Source organism: Alexandromys fortis, unplaced genomic scaffold (assembly GCF_014885135.2).
Source record: "Alexandromys fortis isolate MF-2015 unplaced genomic scaffold, M_Fortis_MF-2015_v1.1 scaffold_269, whole genome shotgun sequence".
Lineage (NCBI taxonomy): Eukaryota > Metazoa > Chordata > Mammalia > Rodentia > Cricetidae > Alexandromys > Alexandromys fortis.
This window is the reverse complement of record NW_026068138.1, coordinates 1,432,320-1,455,419: the sequence shown is the minus strand read 5'-3', so window position 1 is coordinate 1,455,419 and position 23,100 is coordinate 1,432,320. Positions and strand designations below refer to the sequence as shown.

Below are 23,100 nucleotides of genomic sequence, written 5' to 3'. Positions count from 1 at the left end.
CCTGAGCACAGTTCCCAGCACACACTTTGGACACCCAGCAAGTAATTCCAGGGCCAGGGAAATCTGACCTCCTGTTCTGGCCCCCACAGGTTCCTCGTTCACATGAGCATACCCACACAGACACAAACACACACACACAAACAAAAGTACAATTAATTTGGAAAACGTAATGAATGATAAATTCTAATTTGGGTCTTAGAGGAAGGATGGAGGATTTTTTTTTCTTACAGTAGAAGATATTACAAGATCAATGGGTAAGATGGTCAAAATGCAGGCACAAAATGTGGGGAAGATTTTGAGAAGTTTGTCAAGCCACTAGTGACCAAAAAGATTTAATGTTTTTATACATATAAGGGTTTCTGTCTGTGGCACTTGTACTTTGTATGATACCATGCTAATAGTTCTAAAAGAATATTCACTCTCACAGCCAAATTTCTATTCTTAATTATGTGTTAGTGTCTCAACAGAGTGTCTCTAAAACACATAAACATCACCTTCCTCAAGTCTTGAAGCTATGCCTAATGGTATTGTTCACTCCCTGGCTTAGAGATGTATTTAAGAATATATCTTTAAGAATGCCTCCCCCGTCCTTTTTACCCTGTTGCAAACAGACTTGAGTCTGCACTGTGGCATCACCAAACAAAACCCTCCCCCTCCCCCTTCCCCCCAGCACAGCTAAAACCCTTCATCACTTGCCCCCTTTCTAGTCCTGTGCCAAGGAGAAACCACATTGGGAATGTGTAATTACCACAAGACCTTGATCTTAACTGAAAGAACTGACCCTTATGTTCTGAGACAGCAGGTAGGGGCTGAGGCACCAGGCACAACAAGGAATCCAGGCGAATCTGCCAAGTGTTGGCTTCAATGAGGTTTGTTTTTAATTACTTGTGATGAGAATTGGACTGGCAGAGATTTTCTCCCTTTTCCTTGTCTTTCCCTTTCTTTTCGGGTACATGCATGTATGTGTGCGTGTGCACAGGGTATGGGCAACAGGTGCATGCCTACCACAGTGCACATGTGGGGGTCAGAAGAAAGCCTAGGTCTTTTAACAGCTATGTTATAGAGAGGTCTCTCCTGCTTTTGCTGCTGCACCATGGAGGCTCCTGGAAATCAGGCCCCAGGCTTGCTAGGCAAGTGCTTTTTATCTGCTGGTCCATCTCCCTTGCCCAGACAGTTTTTTGAGAAAGGATCTCTCATCAACCTGGAAATTGCCAATTTAACTGAGGTTCAGGAAGCCTCTCTACCTCGCCAGTACTGAGATTACAATCTTTGCTATGCCTGGCTTTTTATAAAAGTTCATTTTTCTTATTTTTAGTTATGTGTAGGTGTTTGGGTGTGTGTGAGAGAGTGTGGGAGCCCACAAAGGTCAGAAGCATCAGATCCCCATGGAGCTTGTATTATAGGCAATTGCCACCTGCCCAACAATGGCGCTGAGAATCAGGCCCAGGTCCTCCCCAAGAATGGTGCACACACTTAATTGCTGAAGCATCTCTCCATCCCCTATGGCTGGCTTTTTTATATTGTTTCTGGGGATCCAAACTCAAGTTTGTGTGCCTTACCCACGGAGCTACCTGAAACATGCAATTCTTTATGCTAATAGAGATATTTACCAAGTTTGACTTAGAAAACTTTTATTAAATCCTGAACTAATCCAAACAGGAAACTACGAAAACCCTTACAGGTCAGACCCACCATTTGCCTGGAGTTTTTAATTCACTATTATTGTCATTTAAAAATGTATTACTGTAGTTAAGAATTCCCTGCTGCAGGTGTGTGAGTGACAGACTGCAGAAATAGTAGGTTTGCTTCAACTGGAACTCATATCTGACTCAAGACAACCTTAGTTGGTTTGGTGGTGATGCCATTTCTCTTTGGTCTATTACAGTGTTTGCTTCTGATCTTCCCTTGAGTGGGTAAAATGTTCAAGAAGGCTTTTCTCATGGTAGAGAAATCAAGAAGGGCTTTGCTTTATCCTGAAGAAGAAGACCCAAGGAGTATTTATGTGCCTTGGATAGGAAAGGAAACGTGCGTGGGTATAATTAGTGTTCTCTTGCCCTTCAGAGATTGGCCCATCACTTCCCTTAAAATACTCTTAGAGAAGACAGACATAGCCATGGTCTGGCAGCTTCTAGACTGCTGTTTTAGGCAGGGAGGAGCTGCCGAGACCTGTAATTGCATTTCTCTTTAGTTCGCAGACCCTTGTTAGGCCCAGGGTATGGGTATTTTGGTGTGTGTGTGTGTGACAGAGAGAGAGGGGAGGGGAGAGAGAATCTGTGTGTAGGTGCACAATGTATGTGAAGGCAGGGGCAGCCTTGGTTTTCATTCTCCAGAGACCATCATCTTGTGTTTTTGAGACAGGGCCTCTCACTATCCCGATTGGCCAGTGAGTGCCAGACATCCACCAGTCCCTACCTCCCCAGCGTTGGATTATAAATGTGTGCCATCTAATGGCTTCTGAGGATAGAGAGGGTCAATTTTTTAAGGGTGTGGCTCATGGTAGTTCAGCTACATGCCAGTGGATGGCCCCACACCCAGATGTCTATGGACAACACACAATGGTGTTAATGGGTTACAAAAATAATTTTGTTAAAAAGAGAACATGAAGTTGGGGGATAAGGAGGAGGGATAGATGTGGGAGGAGTTAAGGAGAAGAGTTGGGGTCAATGTGATCAAAAAATACGAGGAAACATTCAAAATGAAGAAATAACAAGAGAAGCCCGATTGCATGCCACCGTGCCCAGCATTCTACACATGCTGACGTACAACTTGGGGTACATCTTGGGTACTCACGTTTTTGAGGCAAGTGTTCTCTCCACATAGCCTTCTCTCACCTCCAAGTATGGGACACTCAGTGACTCTCACGTGACCATGTATCATGTTCAAATTTTATTCTTTAGAACCTATGTAGTAATCAGAAGAAATAGTCATTTGATAGCTTCTGCTTTGCAAAAAATACACGAAAAGGAAAAGTAGGGTACAGCTTTGATGACAGACACTCTGGAATCTCTGCAGCTATGTAGTTCTAGACTGAGTTCAGCACTCTTAGCTCGTGCTGAGCACTCTTATCTTTTGTTGGAACCATTGTTAGGAAAGCTCGTGGACATCATTCCCAGGCCATTCTCACTACCTGCTTTTTGTTTCTGGAGTGCAGGGCGCCATCCTGTCTGCTGTCCTGCCTCTGTCTCCTCTAGCTGTGGCCTCGCTTGTTCTTCATCCTTCAGCAGCCTCCTCCCATGAGTTCATGTCTCAAGAGCCCAAATCTTGAGCCCCAGTGCTTCAGAATTGAACATAGTAGGTGTCTGTTTCTTATCGCTGGTGGCAACTAAAGATTTTCCGGTACTCACTGTTCCTTGTGGTCCATCAGATTGGCATCCCTGGAAATCACCTACAGCCTCAGAGATTTTATTTGTCAAGATCCCCAAAAGGCATTTACAAAGAGGGTCTACTTGTCTGCTGCGATTTCCAGTGGGTCCCCCACAGGCTGGACCCATCATGCAGGAAGAGGAGGATTCTTAGGGGAGCTGTCCCCATTGTTAACAACATCTTTCACTAGGCTTGGACCCAACACTCTACACCTGGCAGGGGACTGTGCCCTGGCCAGCTGCCAGTCAACAGAGGCAGCTTGCTTTACTGCAGCCTCCCTGGGCTTTTCAGCCACCAAATGCCCATTTCAAAGGGTCTGATTCTCTATGGAATACACACCAGTAGTCGTGTGACATCATCAGAGTCTGCCTTGACATATGTAGGCTTTAATCCATGCTGCGTTCTTTGTGACATGGTATCCCTTAAAATGTCCTTTCTGCCTGGTGCCAAGTGTGTGCCCAACAAATTAACAAATTAATGACAGTTATTTGGGGAGTCCATTCTCAGTCTCTCAGTGTTGTTACTTTTGAAATTATCTATTTGCATTATTTATGTAATAAATATTTTCTCTTTACACATTTATTTATTTTGCTTGCACATGGTGAGGGACAAAGAGGCATGTCATGGAGAGCACATGGCGTTCAGGGTACCACTTGTGAGCAAGTTCCCTGCAGAACTTGCCCCAGGGGCCAAACTCAGGTTGCAGACTTGGTGGCAAGCACCTTCACCCCCTGAGCCCTCTCATCAGCTCACCCCCCCCCCCACCCTTTTCCAATCTTCCTCTTCTGTTTCGAGGAGCTCAGTTGTTGAAGCTCAGGAAGGACCTGACTTAGACTTAGCCTTTGTTCAACAGGCTGGACATTGACTTTAAGGCAAACTGAATGTGCACCCTCTGACTTGCTTCTGTGTGGTACTCAATCCTGCAGCAGCCTTTAAACCCTGGCTACTTTCATCTTCTAGAATTCTCAGTTCCTGTTGGTGATTAATGCCCCTAAGTAATACAGTTCTCAGGGTTAAGTTGCTCACCTTCCCAATCGCTTTCTTGCTTTTTTTTTTTTTTTTAATTTTAAACCTTTTCCATCTGAACTGTATTTGGCATGAAGGAAAAAAATAGAATAAAACCTTTCCACTGCCTTCTGCATCTCATGCTGATTCCTGTTGATTTGAACCTCAGCATCTTCCTCAGACTTTGCTTGCACCCTGGACCTCTTTAGTGAGATATTTGTCTGCTGCAGAAACCTGGCTGTGTGAAACGCAGGGCCACCTGGTTTCAGCTTTACACTCCAGCTAAGCTACTGCAGTGCCACTTTCTGTCATCAAAGACTCCACTCATGGGCTTCCCCTTGGTCACCCTGTCTCTAATCAGTCCTCAGTTGAATCTCTCTTGGCCCAGCATTCTGTGGGTTCTCTCCCCGAGTCCTCGGTGACCACATGACTTTCCCTCCTCTGTGTGGCTGATGCATACATACGGTAGCCAGAGCTGTGCAGATGCACTTCGTGAGGACAGGCATGGATCAGACCCGGTCTCTCTCATCTCCCATTCTGCTATTGCATACTTCATGCCCCGGCTCCTACTAAATTCATTAACTAATTAATTATTTTTCGGTGTGTGTTTATGGTATCTATGAGGATGTGCATTTGTGTGTATATGCATGGTATGTGTGAGGGTACGTGTGCGAAGTGGGGGGTGTGCCTGTGGTATGTGTGAGGGTACGTGTGTGTGTGTGTGTGTGTGTGTGTGCATTCCTGAGCATACTAGAGAACAACTGGACAACTTGGACTGTCAATTCTTAGATGCTATCAACTATTTTTTAGATAATTAAAACTTTATTGTAAAGAATTTATATAAAACATTACTCAGTGAGATTAGCCAGACCCAAAATTTATACATCTCCATGGACTTGAGTAGATTACTTATTTGATGGGCCTGGATCTTGCCAAGTACACTAGCCTGCCTGGCCGGAGACTTGCATATCTCCCTGGGTTATCTATGGAAATCACTAATGGTTGTGAGTCACCATGCAAGTACTAGAAATCCAACCCAGATCCTCTGCAGGAGCAACAAACGCTCTTAACCTTTGAGCCATCGCTCCAGCACCAAGGCTACACCTTTAACTCCTGTGAGCTCATTTAAATCTCCATCTTGCTCGCTGCCTCTCTTGCAAGCTCATTCATATGGTCACTTGGCCACCTGTCGTGTGTGCCTTCTCACATTGGTATTAGACTGAAAACTCCCCAAGGGAATGCCCATTGTTGTCTTCCTCTCCCCATCTCCTTAGCAAATATTCTCAGTACACATGTTTATGTGCATGTTGTGTTCCTTACCGCTCTCAGTTCCCGGCTTTTAAAGGCAAAGGAACAGGCTTGTGAGCCTAGAATACTTCCCTTCTTGCTATTAAACATTACTGCCAGAGCTTTGCTACCTATAGCTACAGACATGCTTCATAAAATACTGGACTTGTAGGAAGTCTTACATGATCCACTCTGTTGCTGTCCTCAGTACAGACTTGCTCAACCTCCAGTCTTTCCTTCTGTGCATCTGGGGGTGGTGCACTGGGAGGGGTTACAAAGCCTGTTGTTCTTTTGGACATTGCCTTTGTCCGTGATGTGCTTATTCTTTTGTCCTTCACTTCAGACAATGTCATTCTAGAAGCTTGCAGAACTCAGAAAGTCAATTTGCTTAGTACAAGTACTGGCCCCTGCTGCCTTCCTTCGTATGAATTGTACGTTGCCTTCTGCCACACCAGGACTGTTGGAGAAGGGATGAGAGACTGTGGAGGAAGGGGAGAGAGTTGGATGACTCTTCTTCCTGCTTGAGAATAGTCCCAGTGTCCTTGTCACGAAGGTGGCCCTTTCTGTGAAAGCCCTGTTAGAATAAATGACACATTTGTAACCATTGACTATGAGGCCTTGTTGTATGGGTGCTCAACAGAAGCAGGCTGGGAGGCCATTCTGGAAAGCCTGTAACCCTCTCCTCCACCATGGTGTTCTCGGCTCCATGAGACAGCGCCAGTGCACATGTAGCCTGGGCACCGTGAGCTGTGTGTTTCCTGCTCTGCCTGCAGGCAGATCACCACCCAATTCATACACTGGATCATCCCTGTGATGCCCCCTCTCTGAGAAAAGTATGAAGTAGCCACTGATATCAAAACATCCCTCGTGCTTTGTGCGAGGTAGATGTTCTCACCATTGTGACAATACCAGGCAGAAGCAACTTGAAGGTAAATAGATTCTTTGGTTTGGGTCCATTGTCATCAGGAAGGCCTGGTGCCGAGGTCATGGCCACTCTATCAAGGAGCCTCTCGCAGGACTTGATCACATCTGAACAAAAGGACAAGGCAGCAGACAGCTCAAGCTAGAGCCAGAGGCAGCTGCTGCTTGCAAGGCTCAGCCCATGTGACTTACTCTGCTGGGGTGGGTATGGTCTGCAAGAGTTCACAACCTCCCCAGACAGTGCCACCATCTGGAGATGCAGCATTCAGACATAAGCCTGTGGGGACATTCCACATTCAGGCCTGTCAGCAGGCGTGTACTAGCTGCCTGAGCATTTACCCACTCTGTAGAATCAGAAGAATGAAAGAAAAGTTAATAACCTTAGCCCTAATAGTCCGACACTTTTCAGAAACGGTTGAGAGATAAGACTCTTAATTTGACACACCATTGGTTAGCTTTAAAAACTGCCAAAAACGTTCATCTTCCAAGATTTTAATGATGGTGTTGGCGAGAGTGTTGTGGCCATCATATGATCACTTACACCGTTCAGGACATTACTGGGCATTATCACAAACTCAAAGTGTCACCTCTCACCCACTTACTAATGAGATATCTGGAGAGTCTCCAGGGCACAGAAGCATACCCAGTTTCTTTTTAATAGTGATTAATTGTGCTATTTGACAATTCCATAATGCATACAGCACGTTCTACTTCCTCTCCCTGTCCTCTCTTATCTCTCTCTCACTGAGCCACCCTTCCCCTATCCCACCAGCACGTGACTTGGCTTTGTGACCCGTTTAGATAAGCAGGGCCACCCATGTGACAGTTGAGTTGATGGCATCCAGTTTCTTAACAGTTTACCGTTATCTTCCTGAATCAGAGCCATAGCTTCAGCTCGGAGGACCCGAGTCCATTGGTTTTATCTTTGCCAATGTGTAATAACAACGCCCCTCCACCTCTTCTTTTTTTCTTGGTGTAAATATGTATGTGTTGTGTGTGTGTGTGTGTAGTCATATGTGTGTGTGGAATGTGTTTATGAGTGTGTGTGTGGAGTGTGTATGTGAGTGTGTGTGACGTTTAGAGGTTAATCCTGAGTGTCTCTTTATATATTATTATTATTACTGACAGGGTAGCTCTCTGAACTTGGAGCTCATCCATTAATTAGGTTAGACGTGCTGGTCAGCAAGCCCCAGGGATCCTCATGTCTCTACCCTCCCAAAGACAGATTTTTAAGGAATCGCCACCATGCCCAGCCTTTTCATTTGACTGCTGTGAACTTGAACTCAGGTCCTCTTGCTTACATACAGACACTTTACCGACTGGGTCATCTTCCCCTGCAACTCCTTGTACATAAAGAACAACTGGCCTAGGTATCCAGTGTCTATGTAAGTCAGGCTTTGCCAATCAAAACAGCCCTGTTCTTCTCCAAATATTTCTTTAGGTGTTCATCTTTGAAAAGTTCTGGGAAGGGAGATGAGAAAGAATAAGCAACCTCTGATAGAAGGCTAGTTGATTCTGACTGGTGCTGCCTTTGCAGGCAGCCCTGGGAAGCTTGGGGGAGTGTCATTGACAGTGTGGCTTCCAGTAAATCTTCACTATGATGTCACCAGGGTGTCGACTACTTGGCTCTTGTGCTCTCTGAATGGCAGGGTCCTAGAGTCAGAAGGAAATGGGGAGATTAGAGGGTCCAGATGACATTCTCTGGTTCCCAGCAGAGCGTAGGCTGCCTTCCGGGAGGTCGGTGTGCACTCCGTGTGCACTCTGTTGGAGTAACCAGGGACACAGCAGGGCCAGTCTAGTAAATGTCACCGCTCTGTTGGTTATCCTTCTCATTGCTGCAGTACCTGAGACAGAAGCAACTCAAGGAAGGGAGGCTTGTTTTGACTCACAGTTATATGCTGGAAGCATGGAGTGGGAGCCTGAGGCAGCTGGTCTCACCGCACCCACGGTCAGGAAGCAGAGAGAGGTGCCCGCTGGTGTTTGCTTGCCTCCCCCTTTTCGTTCAGTTGAAGGACCCAGCCTGTGAGATGGGGCTTTCACATTCAGGGTGGGTCCTCTCTTCAGTTAAATCTCTATGGACACACCCTCGTAGACACACTGAGTTGTGTTTCCCTGACAACTCTAAATGTAACCAAGTTGACTGTCAAGATGGGTCATCTCATTGCCTGGGCTCCTCTTTGTTCTGTATAATCCAGGGGCACGTCAAATGTCTTTCACTGTTTGAATAGACAGAAATGAATATTAAAACAAATATTTAAAGTGAGCATTAAAATGAAATGATGAATATTAAAAACACGACCATTGTGTGGCCTGGGAATACAGCTCAGTAATGGAACGCCTGCCTTCTGGGAGGCCTGAACTTCAGTTCCCAATACCACACACGCAAAGGTTGCTAAAGCGGCTCTTTCCCCACCTCTCTCGTGGTGGGAAACCAGTGCCCAGAAAGCAGGGCAGAAACTCAGCTTGAATTTCTTTATTCTCAGTAAAATGGGCAAAGAACAGCAGTTAGGCTTGGGATTGCAGTCTCATAGGTCTGAAGACAAACTATTGCCCATGCCCGGCTGTTATGTTTTCTATTTAATCTTGAATAGGAATACAACACTTTGTTAACGAAAACTGTGTTCGCTTGCTTGCCATTTCCAATCTCGAAACTGCCCTCTGAGGGGGTATAATTCTCCGTCCCATTTTACAGATGTGGAAATGGAGGCCCAGAAAGATGCGCCCATCCACCTAAGCTGTAATAGGACCATCCATCCACTGAAACGCTGTAACGTATTGCGAATTTGTCTTTTCGCCTTTCTATCCTTTGTACTTTATTCTTTCACTGCTTACTTTCTACATAAGTCTGCGATAGAAATCTGTGGTCCTGGGGCTGGAGAGCTGCCTCAGCCGGCTAGGAGCACACGCTGCTCTTGCAGAGGACCTGAGTTCTCAGCACCCACATTAGGGCAGCTCACAATCGCATATAACTCCAGCTCCAGCTCAAGAGGATCGAGCGCCCTCTAGATCTGGCCTCCTTGGGCACTGCACTGATGTGCACAAACCAATTCACAGTAACACACAAGGATGTCTCTACCCCATCATATTTTCACATACTACTAGCTAAACTGTGGATGAGGTTGAGGGTGGGGACTAATATCAGAAGCCTAGTTCTCGCTTTGAACGTTAGAATGATGGAGAATTTCTTCTTTCAGGTCACACTTTTTTGAAGTCTTTTGCCCCTGTACCCCCATCTAGTGGAGTTCAGACTGTACAATGTGTCTTTTTTTCTCTCTTTTGCTTATGGGGGCAGCCTCTCTTCTGGGCACCATTGTGGTCTTGTTAATCCCACTGGTTGAGAATACTACCAGTACCACGATTTAAAGCCATATTTGAAGCAAATTTTAAGTAAATACTGGCCTGGTGGATGGACGCTGGCCAAGTCCATACACAGCTTACCAGGCAAATGGCTCCAAGTCACAGTTTGCAAAGCCTTAATATTTCCCATGATGTCCAATCAGGGGCAAGCCTACATCCTGATGTATTTCCTGCCTGTGAACCTCCCACTCACATGTTACCAAGCACTTCTGGTGCAGATGGATCATATAGACTTGTTTAGGGGAGTGAAAACACGTGGCTTGTTATGTCCTATAGAGAGTATTTATGAAATACTCCAGCATTTCAGGAACTGTCTGTCCTTGGGCAAGGGGCTTGCAGCTCAGAGGCATTTTTGTCTCCTGGATCTCTAAGGCACAGTAATTAAAACTTAAAATGTACTGAGGCTCTCACAGTCTGTCCTCTTGAGGCTGTATCACCATTCCCAGGAGACACATGTTGCCATTTATAAGATACTGGGTAATGATGGGACAATCCTAGAATCCCAGCACTTGAGACGCTGAGGGAAGGAGGGTCAGGAGTTCAAGTTCAAATATCTGGTCAGCCTCAGTTACAGGAGCCCTGCCTCAAAATACCAAAAAAACGAGTAAACAAATAAATGAAAACATATTACAGACAGCTAGTTGCTGTCGTTCTGTGGCTCCCCCTTTCCCAGAGCTTCAGATGCCCAACACATCGGTGAACACAAGCATCTCTGTGTAAGAAGAGCAGGTCCTCACCCTGTCGACCTAGAAGGCAATTGTTAACTTTATCTACCCTTCCCATATAGCTGCTTAATCATGAATCTCCAAATAAAGACGCAAAGAAGAATAAAGGTGTTTCAGAGGCGGAGCAGGAGTAAGAGAGACACCCCAGGTGTCATCAGATTGCTTGGATAGAAAACAAGATTGAGTTTGAGGGGTAGCACAGTCCCTGTACAGCTACAGCATTTCCAAAGGACATGGGATAAAGAATGACCCGAGTGCTGGGGAGATGGCTCACTGGTTAAGAGCACTGGCTGCTCTCAAGGACCTGAATTCAGTTCCCAGCACCAAGTCCAATGGCTAACAACCACTGGTAACTATAGCTCTGGCGGGGGGAGGGGGGGTCCCATGGTCTTTTCTGGCTTCCCTGGTGCTTGCATACACACACACACACACACACACACACTCATTGTTGAAATAAGGAGCGGCGACAGGGCTGCGTCCCCGGCACCCGGCCGCCCGCATGGCTAGCTTATGCCCAGAAATAATTACACGGAAACTGTATTCTTTCAAACACTGCCTGGCCCGGATAGTTCCAGTTCCTTATGGCTAGCTCTTACATATTGTTCTAACCCATTTCTAATATTCTGTGTAGCCCACGAGCTGGCTTACCAGGGAGGATCTTAACCTGCGTCTGTCTGGAGCGGGAGAACCATGGCGACTCCTCACACAGCTTCTTTTTCCCAGCATTCTCCTCTGTCTACTCCGCCTACCTAATTTTCTATCCAATAAAATGGGCCAAGGCAGTTTCTTTATTAATAAGAAATCACTCCCACATCATTTCCCCTTTTTCTGTTTAAACAAAAAAGAAAGGCTTTAACTTTAACATAGTAAAATTACATATAACAAAACAGTTATCAAGTAAGAATTACAGTTACAATATTTATATCTATTTTATCTCTTATCATAACTAAGGAAAACTATAACTAACCATTCTTCAACTCCATCAAAGACTCCAGAAGGATATAATATTACCTATCAAACAAGAAATAAGAAAACTCTAGAAATGACAGAGACATCTCGCTGCCTGGACAGTCACCCAAAGTTCCTCTGTACCGTTGGGGCATCCATCTTCGGCCTACAGGCCCATAGTATCCAGCAGACATTCTCATCAAGCAAGAAATTCCAAAGACAGTTCAGTCACTTTTTGCTGTGTCCTGCAGAATGTCTCACAGACTCTTTCATGAAGCAGGAACCCCAAAAGGTCATCTCACCTTTAGGCAAGTTCAGCAGTCCTCTCTCTGCGGGTTCTCTGTGTCCAGTTTATGCAACAGTCCAGGCAAGAGCAGTTTCTTGCCCAAATGGCTATCAAACTCCATAAGGATTCTCTTCGATGCCCATCTTCCTCTTGAAATAGATTGGTGCTGCCAGGAGCAAATGTGTCTCATTGTCATGAAAAACCCTAAGTTATTAAAATATCTTAAATGCCATATTCTGCAGCCTTTGAAAGATATGAAGAATGCCTATCTAACTAAAATATCTCTCTATATATCTAGAAAATCTAACTAACATGACTACAAGCTTAAGTATTAGCGATGATTATCCATTAACAACCTATATTTCCTAATTATACATTACATTTTTAAATGAACTACACAATCACAATACCTTAATCAAGATCAAAAATACATATACATATAACAAAATTGACCATAAAATCCATACCAATGCAAATTATTCATATCTATATCATATCCCCCTTTAAATGTAAAAGAACATTTATAAACAATATTTGGGAACATGGGCGTAGTTTTTTCTCTACAAACTGCTTCCTGCTGAATAGGGGCGTCGTTAATTAGGTTGTTCATGATATAACCTGTATGCTAGTTTCATCTCAGTTGGCAATTGAGCGAAGCAATTTTTTGAGGGTATTCACAGCAACCTTTCAGGAGGGCGTGGTCTATCATACCAAATCGGAATAGATGCAATCCACAGGGTCTCATCCTCTGCAAAAACAAAAGAAGACCCTCTCCAAAGCATCATATCCTTAGACCCAAATTCTGAAATCATAATACCCTTATATCCATTTTGGTTTAGATTGGCAGCCCATGTAATGAAATGTCTCTCTGTACTTAGCTCCTTCACAGTCAAAAATTTTAAAGAAAACACAATGTACATAATCCAGACTCTCTGTGAATTTTCCATTTTTACGTGGCTTATATTTCTTTATTTCTTTTAATCTATAACTCTCTGTACTTCTGTACTCTGTCTCTTTAAAGACTTTACCCTTTTTCTTTTTAAGACATTAACTTTATTCTTTATATTCTTTTTCTTCTCTTTCCCAAGCCTACGTACATTTATCCAACAGTGTCTGAATCTGTTTTATTGTGAATCTGTAATTTCTTTACTATACAGGAGCATTTCTTAAAATGTTAAGCATTTCTTAAAAACTTAAGTTGCACCATTTACAGGTAATACGGTACTGCCTGTGTCCTGCCCAGTCTAAACCTTAACTGCACGGTTTTAAGGTAATTACGGTAGTTCCTGCCTGAGATCAGCACAGTTCAGCATGGAGCAGCCGCTCCTGCCTCAGAGTCATTTGGTGCCCCTGAACCATTCACAGTTTCAGGCACACAGCAAGTCCACATTGGAGCCGCACTCAGCAGTTTAACTCTGAGACTGAGTGTGCAGCACAGAAACTCTTTTCATCCAAGTTACAGCCAAATCTGACATGCAGAGCACTGCGCAGTCTGAAAATGCGTCTCTGTATAGCGGCAGGAATCCGCCATGCTCTTCCGCCTGCCTAAGCCTGATTCTGCCTTCTGCCCAGGTGCAGGCGGGGAGCTCTGAGCCATCTGCACGGTCTCAGAGCACTCTCCTCCGATCCCAAGCGGAACACAAACATCCAGTCCCATAAAAGCCTTGAAATGCTTTAAAGCCAGAGTTCATGCTGGCAGCACAGCCCCCAGGAAGCCGCGCTTTAAAATGATGTAGCTTATTTTTCTGCTGTTGTAGCTGAATCAGGAATCTCTCTACAGCACGCCACCAACAAAACAGCAAAAATCTGTGTTAAACTCTCTCTCCCTTATTTTTAAGCCTTCTCAGGTTTTTAAGTGGATTTAGCCCATCACGTCTGGGCGCCATCTGTTGAAATAGGAGCGGCAGGGCTGCGTCCCCGGCACCCGGCCGCCCGCATGGCTAGCTTATACCCAGAAATAATTACACGGAAACTGTATTCTTTCAAACACTGCCTGGCCCGGATAGTTCCAGTTCCTTATGGCTAGCTCTTACATATTGTTCTAACCCATTTCTAATATTCTGTGTAGCCCACGAGCTGGCTTACCAGGGAGGATCTTAACCTGCGTCTGTCTGGAGCGGGAAAACCATGGCGACTCCTCACACAGCTTCTTTTTCCCAGCATTCTCCTCTGTCTACTCCGCCTACCTAATTTTCTATCCAATAAAATGGGCCAAGGCAGTTTCTTTATTAATAAGAAATCACTCCCACATCAACTCATAATAATAACAAATAATAAAATGAATTCCTTTTCAAAGAAGAATGACCTTGGCTAGCAGACAGTGTACGTGACCTGCGTGACCTGCGAGGTGACCAAGCTAATAGGAAGTCCCAATTTTCCACAGATTGCTTTGCAGAAGTGTTACTCTGAAAAAGGAGAAGTTGAGTCATGATATTTTATTTAATTTTCGTCAAAGCATGAATTAAGCGAGCTCTGGGGACAGTGGCTTCATTCTCTCCTATGCCACCAGTCCTCTGCAGGGCGAGGTTCCTGCGGTTTGAGTGAGCAGGAGGGGCCTCATGATCCTCCTTCCTGCTGCAGGTTTTCCATTAGGGTCAGGCTTCCTGAAGTAATGACTGGATTAATGGATTTATGGTAGAATTGGCAAAGTTTTCCTCAAATTCTTAGGGATTTCACTGTTACGTTTTATGTACTTCCTTCTTTAAAAAGATTGCATATTTTTAAGTCTTCCAGAATAATCCTTTTCATATAATCCTTAAAAATGACATGTACATACTGATTCTTGTATTAACGAAGGAGTCACTGCAATAACAACAATGCTAAATTTGAGCATTTCAGAAATGGCCCTTCTTCAGGTTGGGATGGAGGTAGTGCATAAAGGCTAAGGAAGGGAATTCCATTGCAAGGAGAGAGAGGCTTAGGAGCATCATGTTGGCGTCGTATCTGTGTAACCGCATGCTTTTTTCTGAATGACAAATTTATACACAGCTGTCGCCTCTGAACTGAGGAGCCAATTTCTGTTGACTAATAGGAAGGTGGTAGAGTCCATGACCATCATGATGGGGAGCAGGGCAACAGGCAGGCAGGTGTGATTCTGGAGCAGTGACTGAGTGCTTACGTCCTGAGACAACAACCACCAGGCGGGGTTGGGGGGGGGTGGTGAGGGGTGGGTGTAGGCCTCTTTCAGCCCCTAACACACCTCCTCCAACAAGGCTACACCTCTTAATCTGTCCTAAACAGTTTGGCCCTTTCTCATTCAAACGACTACAAGGTCCCAAGAAGTGTAAGCCAGCCTTGAACAACTGTTCCTCCTGCCTCTGCCTCCTGACTGCTAGGATTACAGACTTACCCCTATCAGGACCAGTTTATGGGAAGCTGGAGATCAAACTCAAAGCTTTGCGTATGGAAGGCAAGTACTCGACCAGCTGGACCACATCCCCAGACCTCAAGACACTTTCTAATTTTTAAAATTATTTGTATTTATTTATTTATGTGCATGGCTGGTATATGTGTGTACACATGCATGCGTAGGGTAGAAGACAAACGAAAAACTTATGGATGTTAGTTTTATTCTCTTCTTTTGTCATGAGGATCCTTCCTGGTGCTTGAACTCAGGTCATCAGGCTTAGAGACAACCCCCTTGACCCACTGAGTCATCTCAACAACCTAAGACACATTTTAGAAGTTCATTTCTCTTGGGTGGGAAGGGACTCACAGGGATGAACATCTGTTGAGAAGCTAGAGGCAGCTGGTGACTGCGGGGTGGGGGTGGGGGTGGTAGTGATGAAGTTGCTTTCTTCACTGGTGAGACACATGGTAGGTTGCTGAGGCTACAGTGCAGAGCTCAACATCCATATGTGTTCAGACAACACTGTCTCTGTCCATCTATCCATCTGTCTTTCTGTCTGTCTGAACTAGGACATAAGGTGGAAAGGAAACGAGGAAAGGACCTAAGAAGAGTTGGAAAGTGAGAGGTGGGTTTGATCAAAACAAGATACATTCATGAAAAGGAAAAAAAAAACAAGCAAGCAAACAAACAAACAAGCATAACAACAACAAAAAATTAAGAGAGAAATTCAGCTTCATCAGGAAATTCTATACTCCAATTTTTCAAATGAATCTCCTCATGTCCTGCTGGGAGGACTGGCTAAGGAGTTCTGCCCTTTCCAGAGGTCATAACTGGCAGAATTATTTGCCCGGAGTGCTCTCTGAAGAAGAATGTTCACAGTGAAAATGGACGGCCCTGGAGCAATGTGTTTATCTTCCCTGCCTCATCCCCAAACAGGATCAGAGGTTGAGTCATAGGAAGATACTTTGGGTTGGGCCTGACCACACCTGCAAACAACTCTGGAGGTGCTGTACCCTGGCGGCGTGCTGTGCTCCAGACACTTAGAGAAGCACTTGTGGGCAGCTGCTCACGGTCCAGCCCCGATGTACTTCCATCTGTTAAATTCACCACTCTGTAGAGACTGCAACTTTCTCTCCCTCCCATGTGTATTCTTAAATGTTACTGGCTTTTTATATTCATCTTTTTCATTGTATGTGTATGAGTGTTGTGTCTACATGCATGTATGTGTACCATGTGCATGCCTGGAGCTCAAGGAGATCAGAAGAGGGTGTTTGATCCCACGGATCTGGGGTTACAGATGATTTTTGCTGGGACTAGAACTTGGGTTCACTGCAGGAACAGCTAATGTGTGTGTGTGTGTGTGTGTGTGTGTGTGTGTGTGTACATTTGGGTATACACGTGTGTGAGGGTGAGTGTGCCTGCACATGCATGTTCATTCCATTGCAGGCTGAAGAACAACTTCAAGGGTCTTCCTTAGAAATGCCTTCTACTTTCTTTTTGACACAGGCCCTTTCCCTGGCCTGGTGCTTGCCAAGGATGGTAGACTGGCTAAGGAGCAAACCTGGGACCCTTCTTTTTCCACCTCTCCAGCCCTGGGAACATAAGCCCACACCTCCATGTCTGTCATCTTTACATAGGTTCTGAGGGTTGAACTCAGTCTCTTGTACTGGCAAGAATGTAACCAAGTGAGCAATTCCCCCAGCCCAGCCCCAAGACTTTGTCCTTTGCTGAACTGTGTTTCATTTCCAACCCTGGCTGTACATCCAAATCATCTGAGAAGTTTTAAAGTAATCCCGCTGCCTGAGTCAACCCGTACGTTCTGGCTCACTGGCCTTGGCTTGATCTCAATCTCAAAAAAAAAAAAAAAAAAAAAAAAATCCCTAGATGCTTCTGATGTGGAAGCCAGGATTAAAAACACGGATTCAGCCAAACCCAGTGAGAGTACAAATAAGTAGGTGCCCAGGAATGGCAAGGTATTTAGGCGGTGCCCACAGTAGAGAAGCGCCATTTCCTGGGTTCAGCCGCTCCCATTCGTTGACACGTAGCAAAGATGAACAGGAAGACTTCAGAGCAGAGCTGTGCAAGAAGAAAGATTCTTTTATTTTGGAGACATCCACAGAATGGCGAGTTCCTCGGAGATGGGGTGTAGCTCAGTTGTCTAACATGTGTGAAGCCCTGGGTTGCTTCCTTAGTGAGGCTCCAATGGGTGTGGGAAGGCAAACGTTTGTAACCTCAGCTTTCTGGAGGGCGAGGATTCCAGGATCAGAAAGTGATCTTTAGCTGTAGAGTGAAGGGGAGGCCACGATTTCCCGCTGTTGATGCCTACCTGGGAGATCTGGGGGAGGCAGAATCAAGGTAGAGTCTTGCACTGACCCTGGGCCTGCTGGTTGGTCCATTAGGCGAAGCCAGCTGGCCTATCAGCCCCCGAGAGTCCTCCCAGTGCTGGAATCACAGGCACGGAATGCTGTGCTTATTTAAGTTGGTGGGTGCTGGGGATCGAACTCAGGATCACCATGGCTGCCTGACGAGGGCTTTACTGACTGAGCCATTTCTCCCGCCCATTTAAAATCCTTTGAAAATGATATGTAGCCATTGGCTATTGGGATCTTTTCACATCTCACTCTCCTTAGATCGTAAGGAGGCATGAGAAGGACAGATTAAATTCTTTGTTTCCCTCTCTCCCTGTGCTCTGTAATAACAGACAGCTTCTGTCTGGTCATCGAAGGCGGACAGTAACGCGGTTGAATATATATTCTAACTATCCTGCTTTGTCGGAGGAATGAATGTCCAGCCAGGCTGCTTTTTATAATGTAGGATCTTAGCTGTCATCTGTGAAAGGCTCTAAAAACAGTATTATCAGACAAGGGAGATGGCTTAGTGACTCAGTGAGTAAGAGTGCTTGCTTGTAGGCTTAAAGACTTGAGTTCAAATCTTTAGCTCACTGTCAAAAGGCTGGGTGGTGGTGACTGCATGTGTTTGTAACCCCAGGGCTGTAAAAAGCAGAGACTGGAGGATCACTGGGCTTGTTAGTATGCAACACACACACATACACTCACATACATCACATACACACACACTACACACACTCACACACATATATACCACATAGACACACACATACAAACACATCTATGCATATATACACACCACAAAACATACACATATACACCATAACAACACACACATGCAATATATATACCAGCTCACACACAAATATACATACGCACACATACAAACACACCCATAATACAAACACATATAAACCACAATACACACACATACAGACCACACATACATGCACACACAGAGATATCCATGTAAATACACACATGCTTTACACATGCACATATACCATACATAAGTGTGTGTGCATGTGTACACACATACTCACCTTTGTAGAAGGGCTGTATGAATAGTATTGGTGTGCTGGAGAGATTGCTCAGGGGCTCACATACTTGTTGTATAAGCATGAGGACCTGAGTTTAGATTCCCTAGCATGCACATAAAAGCCAGTCATGGTAGCCTGTGTCTGCCATTCCAGTAGTCTTTGCTGAGGTGGAAAACAGGAGAGACCAGAGAATTCCCCGCAGTGTTCCCTCAAGGTGGAGGCGAAGACCGATATCCGAAGTTGCCCCTTGTCCTCCACATGCTTATTTCTGCACACCTACGCGCACGCGCGCGCACACACACACACACTCACATAGCTTAAAAACATGGTATTGTTATGTGGGAGTAGAGTGTGTATCCAGTCTCAGCCTCTATGTATAGGGCAGTGAGGATCCTAAGCAGCTCAGATGAATCTTGGACATAAAAGCAAAAGATTGGAACAGTTGTGGGGTTTAGAAGGCGCACAGGGAAGGCTGTGGGAGGGGTGGAGTAGAACACAGCATGATAGCCTGTTTGTATGAGAAAACCATAAGAAAACGCACAGCTTTGTATATTAACTTTAAAAACCTCTCCTGGAGACACAGGAAAGGAGGGAAAAGGCAATGGAGGGAAGGTTGAGAAGTCTCAGGCTGAGGAATGCCTGTTTTTAACTGGGCCTGACTTATATCAATGCATCCTGCAGAGAACTGGCTTCCCTAGGGCCTTGGGGTTTCCCCCTGTGAGTTGGTCACCTCACTTCTTCTGTCCTGGGAGCTCAGCAGGCTTTGGCAGACTTGCTGAAACCCTCCCAAAAGCCTTGCATTTAAAAAAAGACAATATTTTTTTCTGAAATAATAATTTCCTCACTCTAGGCTGCTGTGGACTTTGCCTGGAAACTTAATCTCCATGCCTCGGTTCTGCATTATGTTTCTGTCATTGAAATGGGGCTTAAGGAGAATTACTTGATACCTTGGCAAGCCTCCCTATTTTAAACAGTCTTTTATCTTGGGGCCAGGGATTTGCATTTGGAGAGGCTGGGCCAGCTGACTCCAGCCCTGGCAGGTTGCAACTTGTTGCAAATCTTGTTCTGCCCATTTCTCTCGCTATTAGAACCTTCTGGCCATGCCACTCAGGGCTTATGGGTTTAGCAAGGAGTGCTAGTCCCTGCCCTTAATTGTCTTCTGCTTTTGCTCCACCAGGGACACCAAGGCCAGAGCCAGCAAACCACCTAATAGAAGGCACATTCCCCCAGGGGCAGAATTCCATTCCACTGCCAGCTCTTTTCTTGAGGTCTTTGTTTATTATTGGGGTTTTGTTGTTGCTGTTGTTTTCATTTGCTTGCTTGTTTGTTTTGAGACAGGGCAGAACTCAAACCCAGGAACCATTAAACCACTCCACGGCTCCCTTTTTGAAACAGTGCCACAGTGGGCCAGGTCCACTGGCTGTTAGCACCAGGAATCTGCCTGGATCTCCTCCCTAGCACAGAGGTGACCATCAAACACTAGGCTTCTTCTTGTTTTTTACATAGATTGTGGGGATTGAACTTTGGTCCACATTCATGCGAAGCAAACCCTTGACCCAGTGAGCTGTCTCCCCAGGCCCTGGGAGGTCTTTTCCTGATGAAAATCTCTCTGTTGTTGACCACGTGTGACATGTGGCTAGCGTGACACAGAACTGAGTATGTAATTTTATTTACCTAATTTTTTTTTAAAGTTAATGATGGCCTTGAACCCAGGGCCTCAAGTGTGAGCGATAATAGCTCCCACTAAGCTACTGCCCAGCCTGATGTTACTTATCTTAATTTTAATTGTAGTTTGACATAGCTACCTTGCAGCTTGGGATCCTGCCCTTGACCTCAAGACCTCAGGAAGGTACTTCTTGCCAGAGGCCATTCTGGAGGCCTCTCTGCAGCCTGGCTCCTGGGCCTGACCACTTCATGGCCAGCTCCAGAGGGAAAGCCATTCTCCTTGACTTCTACCCCAAGTCCTCTCCGCTGCTAATTCTGACTGCTGAAACCTTCAGCTGCTTATCTTTTACAAATTATTCACACCCTTGTATCTGGATTTAACACACCCCTCCCACCGCTATTGTCTCCTTTCCCCTGTGAACACATCCCAATTCCTTGAACAACAACTATAAATATGATTTCATTTTTTAGAGATCAGATGGATTTGGCCGAAGAAGACTTTTTTTTCTTGAAACCTAAAGATAGGATATAGGAAGGGGGTGTCACTGGACTTGAGAGAACGATCAACAAGTGTGTACTAAGAGCCAGCCAGGGTGGCAAGGCCAATGTTGGAGATGCCCAGAGCAGCCAGGAACTAAAGCGAATCTGTTTAAGTTGAAGAATGGACTCAAGTCATAAGTCAGAAGCAAATTTAAGGAAAGCACGAGAAGCTGGTGATGGGTGTTTGCTATTTAGAAGGATTTGTCAGAAATAGTTTGGGGTCATGCCAAATAGGTGAGCTTCCGACCAGTGAGAAACCCTGTCTCAAATAAGCGGGGGGGGGGGGGGGGTGCTATCTGAGGAGCAACCCCCAGGATTGTCCTCTGTCCTTCACACAGACGGGTACACGCGGTTACGAGCACGCAGGTGCCTGCACAAAGGTGTCTGTACTTAATTAATGATCCAGCCTCGGCTCCTCCGCCATTGCAGCACAAATGAGCTAAAACACCAACCTCAGCAACTTCAGTGTGGATTGTTGTTGTCGTTTTGGTTTGGTTTGCGGTGGCTGGGGGTGGGGTAGCTGTTGGAGGGCAACCTCCTGCAAGTTGCAGTTGCTTCCCTCGGGGAGACCTGTAGGCCCTGTGTTACAAATCACATTCCTGTCAGAACAGTGAGCAACGCCCAGGGAAGGCAGCCATCAACCATCAACCGCTCACTTTCTCATCCTGGCCCTCTGTGAGAAAACCAGCAAAATCGCCCAATTTCAGGGCAGATTCTCAGATTTCATTTCAAATTTCCTGCCCTTTGTTGTCTTTTCTTGAAGTCTGAACAATGCTGGAGCCTTGATTCTTTTTCTTTTGACTTCCTCTGCTTGGAAACCACACAGGGGAAGCCTCCAAGGGGCCTGGTGCTATCTCAGAAGCCGAAGTGGATCTAAACTCACAGTCGGCCTTCTGAGGCCAGCCTGTCAAGCAGAGTTTGTCGGCTAGAAATGACCATTGTTTTAATACCTCGCCAGAGCCACACAGAGGATTGGTGTTGCTTTCATTTCCCAAGAGAGGGCTGTATCTCTGGCCTTCGATTTGCACTGAGAGGAGGGAGAGCAGCTTGACTAAGTGATGTACAAGAAGGGGATTCATGTTCAGTTTTGACTTTCAATTCCATTGATATTTGTTGGATAGGCTGGGGATGTAGCTCAGTGGGGAGAAGGCGTACTTAGCACACATGATGCTCTGAGAGTCTTCTCCAGAACTACAGCAAACTGGATGAAGTAGAGCACAGGCCAGGGACTCCAGCACTCTGGAGGTGGAGGATTAGAAGTTCAAGGTCTTCAAAGGCCAGCTTGGACTACCTGAGACCCTGTGTCAAACAAAGCAAAGTTGCATAGCACTACGGCACACACATCCGCACATGTACCCACACAGTAAATCAATGTTAAAAACAATCTAGAATGTAATATATATATTGAGCCCATATTAAATGGTAGAGCCAGGGCTGGAGTAATTGTCACTTTCCTGCAGTGAACAGTCCCTTCCTCAGGACACTTCCAACTGGTTGTCTGAGCCAACTTGAGCAATTACTAAACCACACCCCTCCTCTGGGAAACATGAGAGCAGACATCAGAGATTGATGGTGTACTAGCTGTTTATATGCAATCACCCTGAGCTTCATCATCACCTATCACTCAAGCCGAGGCCAGAAGGCATCAAGTAGACGCTGATACTCAGGCCGAGTGCGTTTGAGATTCTTACAGGAAATGACTTGCTCTGAAATGGAGCTTCCTCCTTGGCCCTGAAAAAAAATATGGAGGAAATGCTTACAGCCTCCTTTGTCACTTGGCAGAATTTCCCTTCCTCTGAACTCGTGATAGCCAAATGACACTCTGCGTTTAGTCCCGGAGCCTGCTCAGTTGCAGTGATTCGGGTTTGTATGTGAGCCGTGGGTGGGGACGGGGAAGCTGTAGAGAGGGAGTCTCATGCAACAAATAAAGAGAACACAACATACAGCGACTCGCTTGGGCTCCACGGCTCCCTTCTCTTTGTCTATGCACATCCATGAGTTAGTGTGTGCTTATGTGTGCTCCGTTGTGTGCGGGGCAGAGGACAGCCTTGGGAGTTGCCTCTCTTATACCACACGGGTCTCAGCAAGCCAACTCTACTTGTCAGGCTGGTAGCAAGTGCTTTTATCTGTGGTACCATCTTGCCCGGTTCACTTTGTTTGGTGAGTCCCAGCTTACTGCTTCAGTAGGCTGGCCGGCCTGCAAGCCATGGGGGTCTGCAGTCTCCACTCCCCAGCATTGGGATTACATGTGTGATTACAAGCATGC

The 23,100-nt window shown here is 45.6% G+C and overlaps 1 protein-coding gene across 2 annotated transcripts in view; it reads left to right on the top strand.

The window, feature by feature from the left end:
• Tgfbr2 (transforming growth factor beta receptor 2) overlaps positions 1–23,100 on the top strand; it is an 89,559-nt gene that overhangs the window by 10,234 nt on the left and 56,225 nt on the right. The window contains exon 2 of one of the 2 annotated variants that reach the window (XM_050126560.1): positions 9,269–9,343. The exons of the other annotated variant lie outside the window; for it this stretch is intronic. Within the exon in view, the coding sequence (XP_049982517.1) occupies positions 9,269–9,343 (75 nt within the window). The remainder of the gene's footprint in view (positions 1–9,268; positions 9,344–23,100) is intronic. 2 annotated transcript variants of the gene reach the window in all.